General features: G+C 51.3%; 1 protein-coding gene across 1 annotated transcript in view; it reads right to left on the reverse strand.

Moving 5' to 3' along the window:
- KIAA1549 (KIAA1549 ortholog) overlaps positions 1-16,157 on the reverse strand; it is a 108,889-nt gene extending 92,732 nt beyond the window's left edge. Inside the window, exons 1-2 of the mRNA XM_054564063.1 lie at positions 16,013-16,157; positions 8,377-8,381 (exon numbers count right to left, since the gene is read on the reverse strand). Coding sequence (XP_054420038.1) covers positions 8,377-8,381; positions 16,013-16,157 — 150 coding nt within the window. The remainder of the gene's footprint in view (positions 1-8,376; positions 8,382-16,012) is intronic.
- Positions 16,158-16,471: the final 314 nt, after the last annotated feature.

Consider the following 16,471-nt stretch of genomic DNA (forward strand, 5'->3'; position numbering starts at 1 on the left):
CTCCCCTGGCACCCTCTTAACCTCTCCCTGCGCGGCTCTGTGGACAGAGAGGGCAGGCCGTCAGCACTGCCTGGAGAGCTGATCCAGGGGACAGTCACTGCCCGAATCCTTCCACCAAAAAAAGTAGAGTCTCCTCTTGGGGCATAGGGGGTGGAGAAAACCCCATTCTAAGTGGCCCTGAGGACTGTCGTTTGGCAGTTGAGAGGTACCTTGAACAGGATCCCAATTAAGGTCAAAAAATATTTGTGGAGTTAACGCAGGGGGACGCCTGGCGCTCTTCATTTCAAATCGAGGGTGGAAACGCTGCTTTTGGAGAGCCGCCGGGGAAACCCTGTGAGACCGAGGCGACCGTAGCAGCCGGACAGAACACAGACCTACTAGATCTTGACTGTGGGCTGAAAGAGCCACTCTGGGATCAGCCCCTTGATATGCCTCCTCCGCCTGACACACCTGCAGCAGAAGCCCCCACAGGACCCTGGGCAGGGGAGGCTGCGGCGCACAAATGTTCCCCACCTCCGCGGGCCCCGGCCACTCACCAACCCTCTTCTGGCTTCCCGCTCTGCCCTTCCGCTGTGACCAACAGCCACGACAATGATAGAGCACTTGTGCTCTTCACAGGGCCCGACCTGCCCCGCCCCGCTGCCCTTCTGTGACGGCCATACCACCGTGAAGAAGAAAAAAAAGAGGCCCTTGGCTGGTGTGGCTCAGCGGGCTGAGCGTCGGCCTATGAACTGCAAGGTCGCTGGATCGATTGCCGGCCCAGGCGCAGGCCTGGGTTGTGGGCCAGGTTCCAGCTGGGGGTGAGCAAGAAGCAACCAGGTGACGTTTCTCTCCCTCCCCTCTCTCTAAAAATAAATTTTTTTTTTAAAAAAAGAGGCAATCGAACATTAACTTCTCAAGAGCCACCCTCCCAGGCACCTGTCGCTCCTTCGTTCCCTCTGTCTCAGGGGAAGAGGCGCCATCCTTCCTGTGCAAGGATGCCCGGCAGTTTGAAACCCCCCTCACTTCCTAGCTGTGTGACCCACCTATACAATGGAATTAATTGTACCCGACAGGGATGTTGTCAGGATTAAATAAGTTAATGCAATTAATACATGTCGAGAGCCTAGAAGAATGCCTGGCATATGGTAAGTGCATAGTCAATGGTACTGGGCCATGATAATGCCTGTTGTTGTCATTTATTCCTGTCTCCTCTGAGACCTGGCTTTGGTGATTGTACCTCTTTTTCCAGTACCTTCAATCACTTTGTGATTGTAGTAGCTAATCTCCGAAGAGGACCACCATCAATTCACAAGTGTATGCTATTCCATCCATCAATGGGGTAGCTCACTCCCTCCTACCCCTGAATCTGGGGCTGGACTAGTGGCTTGCTCTGACCAACAGAGTGCAACAGAGGCAATATTCTGGTTGCTACTTTGGGGAACTTTTGAGCCTAGGCTCTTAAGAGAACTGGCAGCTTCTGCTTCATCCTTCTTGGAAGCCTGCAGCCGAGTATGAACTCCTACTCCCCCGAGGCCATGAGGCTTTGAGAAAGAGAGAGGGAGGCTATGTGGAAGAGCAAAAAGATACTAGACACATGAGTGAAATCCCCTTGGACCTTCCAGGCCAGTCCCCGTGTGACCTCAGTCAAGGCTACACTGAGCAGAAGAATCTCCCGTCTGAGCCCTGTTCAAATCCCTAACCCAAAGAATCACAAGAAATAATACATCGTTATTGCTTTAAGCCACTCGATGTGGGGCTGATTTGTCCTGCAGCAATAGGTAACTGAAGCAATGGTCCTCTTCAGCACCAGAAGAATGCTCCACCCTGCATCCTATTTTAGAACAAAATCTCCCACACAGTTCTTCGGTCCTACATCAACCACCAGCTACTGCCTTCTTTGGATCTCCACTGCAGTCCTCTGCGACAGCACTCAGCACACTGCTGGGTAGTTATTTACATAGAAGACTCTCTCTCCTACTGGACTGAGTTCCCAGAGGGCCATGACTGGCTGTCATATTTATCTCATTATCCCAAAACCTAGCACAGTGCTCAGCACATGGCAGGGAATGCTCACAAAATGGTAGCTGAATGGTACATGCACGCATGCATGAGTGGGACCTCCATACAACTGGTCTACCTGCAGGCTTGCATTCTGACCCTGGAAAACCCAAGACGAAGACGGAAGGAGGAGACATAGGATCCAGGTAAGCACAAGTTCCAGAGCCAGACAAAATTCAAAAGGTACAGGAAAGAGGTAAAGGCAAGGATCCGCACGGCAGAGTGAGATGTCACGGTTGAAATCTGCTGAGGTTTGGTGGTTGTTCCTGCAACAGAACCAGTTTATCGTGACTGATAACACATTCCACAGCGTATGTTGTGTTCCCCTCCCAGGGAGCTGAACCCTGCGTTGGAAGAGGGAGAAAGAGAAGTTGGAGGTTGTCAGCGAATAAAATCAATATTAACTATAGAGCAGTTTCGGATCTAAGATATCTGGAAATTATGCAGAAGGTTAAACTTTAACACCAGATCCAGGCCAGAGCTCCAGGCGTTAATACACTGTGTTTCCTGAAGCGGGAAGGGGCCCAGGGGGCGTATAAAACAGTGGAAGGCGGACAGCCCGGAGCACTGGTCGGCTTTTGAACAAGGCTTTTATTTTAAGGCATGACCTCCCTCCGCCCAAAATTTCCAAGTTAACGAGAAATTGATTTGAAACCAGTGGGATACACCGATTTATTAACAAAGGGGATGTATTACAACCGCACACTTTGCTGTCGGAAACAAACCGCAGGACAATAACACAGCCAAAACAAAGTAAAAATACTACCAAAACCACAAGGATATGGTCCAGGATGTGATAAGAGAGGAAACGCAGTAAGAAAACTTAATATAAAGAAAAATATTATCCTCTGTGCTGGATATGGAACATGGGTCCATAAGACAAATTTCAACTTCCTGAAATTTTTTATTTTTAAAAGTGGATTTCTCATCGACTGAAATGAGACAAAATGGCACCGCCACTCAATACTTTAGCTTTCGAAAGCCTGCTGCTTCCATTTCTTTTAACCGATGCTTGGTGAGTGCCTTCCATGTGCCAGGCCTACTGCGTGCCTTCAGGAAAGACCTTCTGAGACAGGCAGGGGCTGGCCAGGGGCCACAGGTGGACTGACTGCGGCTCTCTGTCCCCAGGGTTCACTCTAACAGGCAAGCAAGGCCTGTGAGCGGGCACGCCAATGGTGGAGCTCAGAGAGTCGTTCTTAAACATGGGCCCAGAGCAAAGAAAACCCTGGCTCTGGGATGCACAAGCCCGACACCCTAGGGTCACGAGGCCTCCTACCTGTTGTGTGACCTTGGGCACGTCAGTGAACCTCTCTAATCTTTCTCTCCCTCTTCCATAAAATGGGGTAACAACAGCGCCTAGCTAGCAGAGTTGTTGCAGATTAAACAAGACACACTGTGCCTAGCACGACATCTGGCATGTTGCTACCACCCTGTAATTGTGAGATAATTATTCCCAGGTCAGCCCTGAGATTTCTGGAGGGAACCAGAGAAAGGAATGCAAAGAAGACCCCCATGCCAATGAGTAAGCAAAGAAATGCAACATTAAAGGAGGTATTTTTTACCTATGAGTTTGGCCAAGATCATAATGATTGGAAACAGCCTGTATTGTGGACGGCAGAGGCAAATGGCACCGATTCATTGTTAGAGAGAACGGCAATTACTCCAGACTTTCTAGGGAGCAATTTGGCAATCTATATCAAAATTGAATACATGAACACTGCCTGGTCCAGCAATTCTATTTCTTGGAAGGTATCCTGAGGAAACCATTAGAAAGGTGTGTAAAGACAGAGTACAAAGATCCTCATAGCAGTGTTTTGTACCACAGCAAAAGTTGAACAAGATATATCTATCTACCTATCTATCTATCTATCTATCTATCTATCTATCTGTATATATGGTTCTCCATGAGCAGGGAACTGGTTAAACCAAGTTTGGAACATCCACAGCATCAAATAAAACCATGAAGTGGACCTAACTTCCTGGCAATGCGAAGTTCCAATGATGAAGTGTGAAGTGAAAAAAAAGCAAGTCAGCAAACATGTGCGGTAGGAGACCGTCTCTTCACGTGTGTGTGCATGTGTTTACATGTGGGGTCTGAAAGGAAAAACACCAAAATGGCAGTGTTTCTGAGTGCTGGGATGGCCACATTTTTTTTTTAAAGATTTTATTTATTTTTAGAGAGCGGGGAAGGGAGGGAGAGAAGGAGGGAGGGAAACATCAGTGTGAGAGGGAAACATCAATCGGTTGCCCCTCTCTCATGCCCCCAGCCGGGGACCTGACCTGCAACCCAGGCATGTGCTCTGACCTGGAATCAAACTGGTGACCTGTTGGTTTGTGGGACAACGCCCAACCCACTGAGCCACACCAGTCGGGGCTGGATGCCCACATTCTACCTTACCTTGTTTTGTACCATCTGAATTCATTTCGTGTGCAATAAATTTTACATTTCAAGCCTCATCACATCACTCTTCCGCTCTAAAAACTCCCACTGCTTCCCACATCAGCTGGAGTAATGCCCAAGTCCTTCTGGGGGCCCACACCTCAGCTCCTGTTGCTCCCTCCCCCACCCCACCCTCTCTGCATTGGGCACGGGCCCCTCCCCACGCCCCCAACACCAGGCACACTTCCGCCTCTACACTGACTAGCTCATCCGCTGGGAACACTGTCCCCCCAAGTCCTACATCGCTTTGCCCTTTTGCCTCCCTCAAATTTTAGATTAAACGTCACTGTTATAGGTTAAACCATGGCCCCCCAAAATCCCTCAGTTGAAGTCCTAACCCCCAGTACCTCAGGATGTAGCCTTCTTTGGAAATAGGATCCCTGCAGATATACGTAGCTTAGATGAGGTCATATTGGAGTAGGGTAAATCCTACCCCAATGGGAACCTCCTCGGAAAAAGGGGAAATTTGAACACAGACATGCACACACAGGGAGATGCCGCATGAAGAGAGCAGTTACAGGGCCACGGGCCAAGGATGGCAGAAGCTAAGAGCCAGGCCTGGAGTGGAGCCTTCCCTGACACCTTCAGAGGGAGCACAGACCCTTGACCTTGATCTGGAACTCCTAGCCTCCAGAGCTATGCGACAGCAAACTTCTCTTGTTTAAGCCATCCGGTTTGCGGCACTTTGTTATGGCAGCCCCAGCAAACTAGCACAGTCACCTTGTCCATGAGGCCTTCCTAGCCACCCCGATTAAAACTTCAGCTCCTCACTCCCAAGCCCTTTGTCGGCTCCACTGCGTCGCAGAACTCATCACCCAGACACACCCCACGTAATTAACTCTGTCCGCTGACGCATCCCGAGGGCCCAGCACAGCACCGGCAGAGAGCAGGCGCTCAAGAACAATCTGCTGGGCCCCAGCTGGTGTGGCTCAGTGGGTTGGGAGTCGTCCTGCCAACAGAAAGGTAGCCGGTTCGACTCCTGGCGGGGGCACAGGCCCGGGTTGCAGGCTCCACATTCTGCCCCCTGTCGGGGTGCTTGCAGAAGGCAACCGGTCGATGTTTCTCTCACATCGATGTGTCTCTCCTCCTCTTTCTCCCTTCCTTGCCCTCTCTCTCAAATAAATTTTTTAAAAAAGGAAAAAGAAAGATCTGCTGGGCAAATGAACAAACACGGAACAAAACATAAAGTCTGCCCTGGGAGAGGGAGACAGAGAATGAACAGGCATATATAAGATGGTGATAGAAACCATGGAGAAAAAGAAGGCAGGTTCAGAAGCTAGGAATTACGGAGGAGGTTGTTTAAAAAAAGAAATGGGTAGGAAAGGCCTCCCTGATTCTGTGAGATTTGAGCAGAGACCTGCAGGAAGGGACACAGTAAACCATGTAGCTGTCTGAGATAAGAATGTTCCAGGCTGAGGGAACAGTAAGTACAAAGTATTACAATGAGCATATATCACTTTTATAGTCAGGGAAAAAAAAAGAATATAGCATTGTAACCCTGAAAATGCATAAAAATATTTAAAAGCAGAATTCAAAGGGCTGGGAAGAAGAGTCTGATTTTTTAAATTCCTGAGACTCCATTCAGGCCCAGGTTGGAAAGGCCAACCCCTTCCAAGCACCCCCTTCTCAGTCCTGTGCCCCATCCCACCCTCCATCAAGCGGCTGTGCGGGAAGAAGCACCTCACAGTGCCAGGGCGCAATGGGCGAGGCCAGCTGATGGGCGACGCTCTCCTGAGGCCGAGGTCCACGCGGTCCTTGTTGGTGCCACAGAGCCCAGCAACTCTGTCCTCGCCAGCGGCCGCTGACCTGCTCCCTTCAACCCGCCGCGACTGCCCCCGCCCTGGCCCGTGCCCATCGCCCTTCCATCCCAGCCTGTCACCTGCCTCGGCTGCCTGTCCCCGAAACGCCTGCCGTGCGCCCCTGCCCCGCTCCCAGCTCCGACCCAAGATGCACTCCTGCTAACCAGCCAGCTTGGTTTCCACTCAGCCTCACTCTGGTTTTTTCTTAGGAATTGTGGTTTTAAAAAAATAACATAACATAAATTTACCATATTAACCATTTCGAAGTTTCCAGCCAAGAAGCATTAGGTATATTCACGTCGTTGTGGGGTCAACTCTTCTCATCTTGCAAAACGGAAACTCTGCGCCCATTAAGCACAAACTCCCCACAGCCTCCGGCAACTGCCCTTCCACCTTCTCCACGGTTCTGGCCGCTCTAGGCACTGCCTATCAGTGGAATCATACAGTATGTGTCTTTCTGTGACTAGCTTATTTCACTTAGCAGAATGCCAAGGTTTATCCGCGTTGTAGCATGTGTCAGAATCCCCCTCTTTTCCAGGAAGGAATAAGAAGTCCATTATGTGTATACACCACAGTTTGCTCATGCGTGCATCGGCGGATGGACACTTGGGCTGCTTCCACCTCCACCTCAGTGTTGACACCTGTTTGCTTCAACAATCTCCAGATGCTTCTGAAATCCTTGGCAGTCCTCCACCCTGCCCCCTGCCGAGACCAGGGCCGGGAAGCCAAGGACTGGACAAAGCCTTCCGAAGACGCTCAGGCTGCACGTTGAGCCAGACACCCGCTCAGCTCTGAACCCGCGGCTGCGGCTCCCCTCCGCTTTCCCACTCACCTCGAAATCTAGACTGAATTTTTCAACCCTCTAATTAGGGAACAACCAAAAATCTTTGAAACGCACCGACCCTCAAGGAGAGACTGCCCAGGCCTGCCGGGGCCTCTCAGCCCTTAGTGTGCACACAAATCACCGGGAGATGCTCTTCCAAGGAAGATACTGGGGCGGAACCTCAGCATCGGCCTTTGTAACTGGCCCGGGGGGCGCTGAGCTGCTGGTCCTCGGCCGCACCCGAAGCAGCAACGGCCTCACGACCCCCCACCAGTTCTCACCTGTCTCCTGGGCCCTGCCCAAGTTCCCCTAGAAGCTGGCTTCGAAGGTGGCTTGTCTGGGATGTCTGAGGCTTCCCCCTTTGAAAGCTTCCCAGCGGTATTTACTCAGGGCTTTCAAGCAGCCCTGCAGGCTGCCTGGCTCCACAGTGAATCCCAGCACCCAAAACAGTAGCAGAGGGGGCTTCCCTCCACAGGTCCGCACAGGACACAACAGAACCAAGCAGGAAGCAAGGAGGGCTTCCCAGTGGCTCCGCTGCACTGTGAACTGCCTTCCAAACCCCAGGAGGAAGAGCCTTCAAGGCCCTTGCCCTCCCTGCCCCGACAAGCCCATCCCGGCAGGGACCCAGGACCACTGTCACCTGCTCATATTCTGCCACGGCTCAGGCCACCCAGGGCTGCCAAGGGGATGAGCAGAGAGCAACGGTCAGACCTTCCACCTTCAGCCAGGCCGTGGCACGGCCCGGCTGTTCGTTCAGTCGCCGCTTCTCAATTTCCTCTGGAAACCAGCTGCGTTTTTCCCAGGCTCCCAAGTCCGCCTCGCAAAAGACAGCCTCGTCTCCCACTCTCCGTGAAGTCACCACGCCTCACAGCCCGTCCCCAGATTGAGCCTCCTCGGTCTCCTTCTGTCTTGCCCCTCTCTAAACGGAGCCCCTCCGCTCCTGCCCGGCCCGGGCCCCGGCCCCGGCCCCGGCCCCTCCAAATCCCTGAGGCTTCTTCCCTCAGTCCTCACTGCCTCCCTCTCTGGCAACAGCTGTCTCCGCCAGCCCCACCCCACGGTGGCTCACTCCTCTCTACTCCCTCACCTGCACAGGTGGCCCTGGCTTAGCACCCCCTCTTTTTCCACCCTCTAACTTACTGCCTTAGTTCACTGCTGGGCCAAACGCAGCAGCAGGTGGCCCTCTGAGAGCTGCTCGTCTGTCACCGCGAAGCACACCCTGGGGTTGAAAAATGACACGTCTCTGCTGCTGGCCCTCGATCTGAGGAGGGCAAAACCTCATCTTCAAATCACGTCCCTTCCCCTGTCTTGTGGGGCCCCTTCAGCACCAATATTTTGAATAGTCTGCACCCACTGTGGGCAATTTTCTCACAAGCCCCTTACAGCCAGGTCCCACTCCCAGCCTGTCCCGTAAGGGCACAGGCTGTGGACTGAGACTTGGAGCATCGAGGGAACCAGGGGCAGCCAGTGCAGATGCCTGAGCAAGAGGGAAGCGACGGCGCAGGTGTGTGTCTAGAAGAAGCCTCCAGCGGAAGGTGCAGGATGAAGGGGATGGAGCAAGTGCAGAAATGGGGGCCATGTCCAAAACCCGCAGGAATGACGGTAGGGGCCTCGGTGAAGGCGGGAGCTGTGAGGATGACAGAGAAAAGTGGACAGAATAAAGAGATCGCCTCCCCTATCGGTAGTGGTCTTTGGGTCACTTCCCTTCATTCACTGAGGATTTGGTGTCCCGCTCACAGGCCTTCCTACCACACTCATGGCAAACCCAACACCCAAAAACCGCCCTCCACATTCCACTGCAACATCGCCTCCCGTGGCTACACCCTGCCCCGGGTCATTAACCAAGCCCGAACCCAGAGCTGACCCGTTCTGAAGCCTCAAATGCCAGCACCACCGATTCCCCCAGCTCCCGGCCCCCCTCGCTGCTCACCCACTGCTTCTGGTCCATCCTCATCCAGCCAAATTCCGGACCACAGCACCCACACCGTGTCTCGCCAGATCCCGCAGCCTCCCTCGGCTCCTCGCCGCACGTGTGCCAGGATCCCCGCCCCGACTCAGCCCATCGCCCGCCTTCCCTGGCCACACTTGAAATGTCAGGCGCTGCAGGACAAAAATCGCAAGGCGGATGCCCTGGCCTCCCTATAGGTCTCCCCCTGCCTGGGACCTCGCTCCCAGCCTCCCTCCCACCAGTCGCTCCAGTTCCTTCTCCCGACACTCTCTCCCCCAGGTCCTGCTTATGCCCACACGAACGTCCTCACTTTGGGCGAATTATCCATCAGCTACTTCTGCTCTTTCTTAAATTTTCAGCCACCCAATCTTTACTGATTCTTCCTTGAAGCCTATAAACATGATCACGTCTATAACATGTTTCTAAAACCTCCATTCCACCTTTAAGTTGCAGGAGTGACCAAAACCCCACCAGGCGCAAGACTCACCAGAGGACTTTAGTGAGCATTTCGCAACTACAAAACCCGGACAGCCCCTGATGCAGTAGCTTGGGTCTAGCTTGACCCTGACCAAGAACCGCCGGTGGTTCTGGTCGAGTAGCCCGCACACCACCCTTTGAGGAACAGTTTCGTGCAGCAGCAGAAGACATGGTATGACAACCACCTAACGAGAAGGGCTCCCCTCCCCCGGGTTTCATGACACCACTTTGTCAGGACAGTCAGTTTCCTTTGTGGGCTCTTCCTGCTCTTCCCGCTCTTCCCGCTCTTCCCCTGGCCTCAGTATTAGTTTCCTGGGCCTCTGTCCTTGGCCTTCTTCTCTTCCAGCTACAAGCTCTCCCTCGGTAGGGCGTCCCAGAGCCTATGACTTTAACTACCATCCTCATACATTTAACAGGCTTTTTTTAAAGTGCTGTATCTGGGATGGAGGGATGGATGGATGGGTGGGTGGATGGAGGGATGGATGGATGGATGGGTGGGTGGATGGATGGGTGGGTGGATGGGTGGGTGGGTGGGTGGATGGGTGGGTGGATGGGTGGAGTTACTGGTGATATTCAACACAGCACACAACAGGTAGGCACACGCGCAGACCAGCAGGAAGGGGTGCTGTTCTAGAGCGGAGTCCTGAGGTTCCTGCTGGCTGAGCATTAACCCGTCGGTTGCTGGATCTTGGGATGACTCAGGGGGTGGGGGGTCCTAGGAGAAGAATCCTGAGGGAGGGCATGAAGGCCCAAGGAATTTAAGCAGATGCAAGATGCTCAGTATAGCAGCTATTTACCAACTGGTGTGGCAGCATTTCAGCATTTTAACAAGCAGTCAAATGTCCATAATGAATGAATGAGTTAGGAATCAGGGCCGGTCTAGAAAACTATTCCGTTCTGAAGTTGCCTGGTCAAGTGGAATGGGGCTCTTGCACACCATCCGCACAGATTCGGACACTCCCAACAGAGGATGTATCTCCAGGTCTCTGAGGATCTGGACTGGCTTCAGAGCAGACCCGGCGGCTGGGGCCCCAGCAATCCAGCGCCGCTTACTCCCAGGAGGTTGCAACCAGAGGCATTACCTCTCAGTTCAGTGCTTCTCAAACTTCAGGGGCACATGCAAAATTACCCGAGGGCCTTGTGAAATGCAGAGCGAGAAGGTCTGGGGTGCAGCCTGGGATTCTGCAGGGCTGACAAGCTCCCAGGGTGCGATGATGCTGCGGGTCTGTTGACCACACTTTCAGCAGCCAAGGTGAGGCTTTCACTGAGGAGGAGAAGCAATGCCTGAAGCCGCCCACCACAGACAAGCATGCCTGATGCACTGCCAAGCAGGACGGGGGCGTCAGGGGGAAAGGGAGGAGGCAAAAAGAAAGGTTGAGAGAGAGCCAAGTAGGTGTCCTGGGAGTGGGAATGCAGGAGGGAGCGTAGAGGAGGGTTTATTAAAAAGAAGCGAATGCAACGGTGAGAGTGGACGGTCTTTCTGCTGGTCCCTGGGCTAGACCATGGCCAGGACAGTGACATCGCAACACTCACGCAAACTTCAGTCCACACAGGACAGTTATGCTCTATGACAAGTCCATTCCCAGGCAGCCAACACGTGGGCTTGAAACGTAAGAGATGAAAGAGAACTTGGTGGCCACCACGGAGACCCCTCCTTACACCGATGAAGAAACCCAAGACCAGGTAACTTGTCCACGAAGCCAGTGAGCAGCAGCAAAGAGCACACCCAGGTTGGCTAGCTCACAGTTCAACGTGCTTCCCAACACGCCACGCTGCCGAGGCGTGTGAAAGAGAAACCCTGCCCCTGGGAGCTGCAGCTGGAAGGTGGGTGGTCACCACTTGGCAACACATTAGATCAGTTAGAACAGCATCTTCCTATCTGCGAAAATCAAGCTAGCGTGAGGATAATTACAGTAATTAGCTGCCTCTAGCACCCAGGGCACGGAGAGAGAACCTGAGGCTCCCAGGTCCCCGGTGACTTTTAACAACACCCTGGCTGGGTTCTGTTTTCGGGCTTAAGTGAGGCATTTCCTGACAAAGGCTGTGACAGCTGTTCCCAAGGGAACGGGAGTGAGAATTTCAAATGAAGTCTTCTCTGTTCTTTGATTCCCAACCCAAAGAAAACCAAGCAAACAAGATATAACGAAAATAAATGGTTCAATGTCACTACTTTAAATCGACTGTTCTAACAATGGAAAGAGAATTGCAAGATATTAAGTGGCATACCCCTAAGATGCTATTAAATTTTCAGTCACTGGATTCACAGTACCTGGAGCAGCGGTTCCAAAGTTTAAAGTGCCTTCAAATCAGCCGTGAACGTGTTAAAAATGAAGATTCCCAGGCACCCCCAGCAAAAATTCTAATGTGGGTCAAGGGTTAGCCCCAGAAATCTAAATTCTTAACAAGCGACACCCCCATCCCCAAGCTGATGATGCAGGAGGTCAAGGGATCACACTTTTGAAACATTTATCTTGGTCTTTGTTTATAGGATACTAAACCACTTTAAAAGCACAACAAATATTCACCTCAAAATGGCTAAGAATGAAAGAGCACATCAAGTAAGATAAAAACTTAACCTGCCGTAAGTATAAATGCAATGAAAAAAACTACAGAAAGAAAAACAAAACAGCTAATTTGGCTAATCAAAATAATTAAAAACTTCTGAATTTCAAAATTATATAAATGTTTTTAAAAACTCCATTGGAAGGGGAAAATGTAACACATAGGAGGAAAAAAAAGTTTGCTATCCATGACATAAAAAGAAAGATTTAAATATACATACCACAACAGATACATGAGCAAAAAAGAAATATTCATGGACTACAAATACAAAATAAACAAATATTCAACTCAAAAGTAAAGCAATGTATTAAAATTTTACTTAACATGGATTTTAAAAGCATTAATAACATCCAATGATAGTGATGATGCTGTGAATCAGGCTACCACAGAAAGTGCTAGGGTTTATTTCAGCATTACAGCTTCATATAAAAAGTTGATTCCATCAATAACCACTTACTAATAACCACTACTAGGCACCTACCATACTGACCAAAACATGCCAAGATCCAGCCTGGTGGGCCTTAGATTTAAGTTACACTGTAATTTCCCTTCTAGAAATTTTTTTTTTTTTTTAAACAACCCACATACAAAGCCTTTTAGACAAAAGGCTTAGGCAAAGCCTTACCTACAAAACTATTCATCATAGCATTATTTATAATAGCCATAAAAGCTGGAAATAATAAAGAAATAGTTAAGTTACTACTAGGATGAAAAACTGTGTTTCCAAACAATAGGGAAATGCTCAAGTTAAATACTGAGTGGAAAAAAGTTAATACAACCGTGCATGTGATTGAATTTTCATTTCTTTTTAATGTCAACGAAGAAAAAACTATTTACAGTGTTATCTCTGGGTTGCGGGAGTACGGGTGCTTATTTTCTCTACTTTCCAAATTATTTGCAAAGTTCTCAGTTCCATGATAACTATTATTTTGACAAATATTCATCCCTGAACACGATGAAGAAATGGACACAATTCTTTCCTTTTACATCGTGGGTGTAAGATCTCCTTTTACTAAAAGCACAACATTTCAAAGCAAGTCCTAAGTATTACAAATTGTTTCCATGACAGTGGACAGTCAAGACCACACTTGCAAATGTTTAAACAAAAATGGGCACGTTCAAAATGCTGAATGAAATAGAAATAGACAAGAAATCGATAAATCATAGAAATTTAAATAAAGTCTGAGAGTGGACTCCATTTAACAGAAGTTTAACAAGGAAAGAGAAACCTCCTGAAGGGGCAGGTAGTTTTCGGAGGACCACCGCAGGGCCTGGTATCTAACTTAGAAACCCAAAACAGGTTTCAGACACACCATGTCCTGACTAATACCACTTACTCTTTAGAGAGAACCTCCATGTCAGCATCCAGCAAAGCCTCCCCCATCCCCGCTCTGAGGGTGAAAATACAACATTCCGGACAGGGAGCCAGAGGGTCTGAGTGGCACAGACAGTAGACCAAGGACAAACAACCGAAACGCAACCTCTTCCCAGATCAAACACCAGGCGCCATGCATCAGGAAGCCACCCTTCACCAACACCCTCCTCACAGCCACCACGAAGTAGAGCAGGGGCCTTTGACAGGTCTTCCCTAGAACACTTTCAACTCACTGTCTTCCCGGCCGGCAACAGTCCACGCAGGGTTCTGCGCTTGCTTGTGCGCAGCTTTGTGTTTCCAATTGGATTCTTGAAGACAGCTGCTTCCTAATCTACACCCAGCCTAGACGCAGCTGCGTGAACCCGAGGAGGCCAACGCACACAGCAATGAAAGGATGAGGTCTCTGCTTCTGCGATGTCAGCTCTAGAGTGGGCATATAATTCGTTTCATATCTCCAGGTGGAATTCAGGTAGACCTTGGAGATACTGAGGCCTTGGTCGCCTTCAGGCCACCATAATAAAGGCAGTCGTAATCTTTTGGCTGGTGGAGGGCCTTACCTTCAATTTGTAAAAAAAAAAAAAAAAAAAAAATGCAACACCTGTGAAGCACAATAAAGCCACGTGCAATCAAACAGGGTCTGCCTGTATTTGTATTGTGGGTTGAGGCAAAACGGGAACAGATTTCTAAAGAAGATAAAGTTATGGAAGGACAGAACCAACAGCTTCCCTACTGATATGAGATTTATCAAAAGAATTACTTACTTTCGCCACCTCTGCAATATATCCAGGATGGCAACATTCGCACGGGGAAGCTGTACAGAGGTTAAGTGCAAAGAGCTTGGAGTCAAACTAACCTAAACTCCTGCAGCATTAGTTTCCTCATCTATAAAATGGGAGCAGCGATGCCTAACCCACAAGGAGACTGGGTCTTGTATATAAAATGTAGCGCTGTGCACACATGCAGCAGTCAGTAAAGGGAAATGATTAGTTTGCCTGGCCCTCAGCTGATGACTACATCAGTATCAGGTGGGCGTTCTTTGTCACCTAAAGCCAAGGGCAGCCTTCACAATGATCTCTTCTCACAGAAAGCCCAGGGCCTCCTCTCTTCTCTGGACACACAGGGTTGCCACAGGCAAGGAGCAGAACCGAGCCCTGAGGCGCTACATTAGGCAAAGTTGCTTGTGCTCTCGATTTCTCCTGGGAAGGGGCCCATTTTGCAGCCCCAGCTCTGATGTGTCCTTCTGAGGCAGGGGTCCCCCCAGCTGTGGGGAAGCTTTGGGGGGCCCTCACGTATGTGCATGTCTACGGGTCAGGGCAGCGGGGAGAACTGAAAAACGGTAACTGCACAAACTAGCCTGTGACCTTGAGCAAGTCACTTTTCTCGGTTAGTTTCCTCTTCAGCAAAAGGAGTGGTTCCATTCTACGATTTCTGAAGTCTCCCCCTGGGCTTCTACTGGACCAGCCCCCACACGGCCCTGGTTATAATTCCAACAGTGAGGTCCAAGGGACACCTTCAAATGTGCTCCACTTCCTTCCAAAGCCACTTGGCAGTCCTTTGGCCCTGCTCCCAAGAGAAGGGAGGATTTGGAGTAGCTTCCATGGCTTTCTGTCTTTGCTCCTGTGTCCACCCTGAGTTGTCCGTTCCTTTTCTGCCCCCAAAGTGGTCAAGTGTGTGCACGCTGGGGGCCACCACTGGCTTACAGCCTGTCAGCCCAGAGATGGTTTCCAGACCATCCTGTGTGTATGCTCAGGGTGGACAAATAAACATTTCAGAGAAGCAATATGAATTAAATCATTTCCTGAACAACAAAACCCGCCTACGTGCTTCTTCATAAATCATGCTCTTAATTCCATGCTGACGACCCGTCAGTAAACTGCATCTATTATAAAAACAACCCTGACTCCTTTCATGCCTTGACACTTAAGAATCACAATATTTGCACACTCTATTGTACTAATGCCTTTGCAGAAGTACAAGCAATAGGTAGTTCCCTGGAAAGACCCGTGGCCAGGGCGCTTTCCAAGAGATATTCTTTGAATGTTCTTTGTGTCCTGGTGCACTGGGGGACACGGCCAGCCTTCCTGCATCTGGGGGCCGCAGGGATACTCCGAGTAATGCAACACCGTTTCAAAGCACACACACACCCCGAATGTCCCCGCTTCGGCCCGACAATAAAGTATTATTCCTAAACATTTAATATACCACAATGATATAGCCATGCACAAATACAAGTCCACTGCCTGCATTTTGCAGGGAAAATAAAGGCACATTCGGAGGGGAAGCCACCAGACCCGCCTCGGGCTCCGAGGATAACAGGGCAGCTTTGCAGATGATTAGCAAGATTGGCCACAATCCGCTAGCTTTCTCCTTTTATTTCCTCCGTGCCTTTATTTGCTGGGCCCAAGAAGAATGGAAAAGCATCTCAAGAAAGCAGAGCGAGGGAGCGGTGGAGAATAAAAGAGTATGGGCGGGGAAAGCAGGATTTTGAAAATAGCAGCAATAAAGGAAGGCAGGGTCTCGGCGGCAACCCGAGGGTCTCCGCGGTGCTTACCTGGGGCGCACGAGGCCGGCCGGGCCAGCAGCAGCAGCCAGAGGCCGGGGAGCAGCAGCCCCGGGCGGCGGCAGCGGCGGGCGGAAGGCCCGTGGCCGCTCGGCCCCGGGACCAGCGCGACCCCGGCGCGGGTCTTCCCGTCCATGGCCGCGCCTCGGCGTCGGCGCCGCGCCCCCGGCAGTCCCGGCCGGCGCCCGGCCCGGCCTCGCGGCTCGGCGCTCTCAGACCCGGGAGAGGCGGCCGCGGCGGCTGCGGCTGGGACGGGGCGCCGCGCACCGGCGCGGAGGGAGGCCGGCGAGGCGGGGGCGGGCCGGGGGCCGGAACCGCGGACAGGGGCCGCCAGCCGCACGCCGGCCTCGCCGCTCCGCCCCCTTCAGAGCCTCGGAATCGCTGCCCGGCAACGCGCGGGCCCGGGCGCGGGGAGGCGAGCACCACCTCCCGGCCGGCCGGGCGCCTGCC

Source organism: Pteronotus mesoamericanus, unplaced genomic scaffold (assembly GCF_021234165.1).
Source record: "Pteronotus mesoamericanus isolate MK-2021 breed Mesoamerican mustached bat unplaced genomic scaffold, CSHL_Meso_final scaffold_85, whole genome shotgun sequence".
NCBI lineage: Eukaryota > Metazoa > Chordata > Mammalia > Chiroptera > Mormoopidae > Pteronotus > Pteronotus mesoamericanus.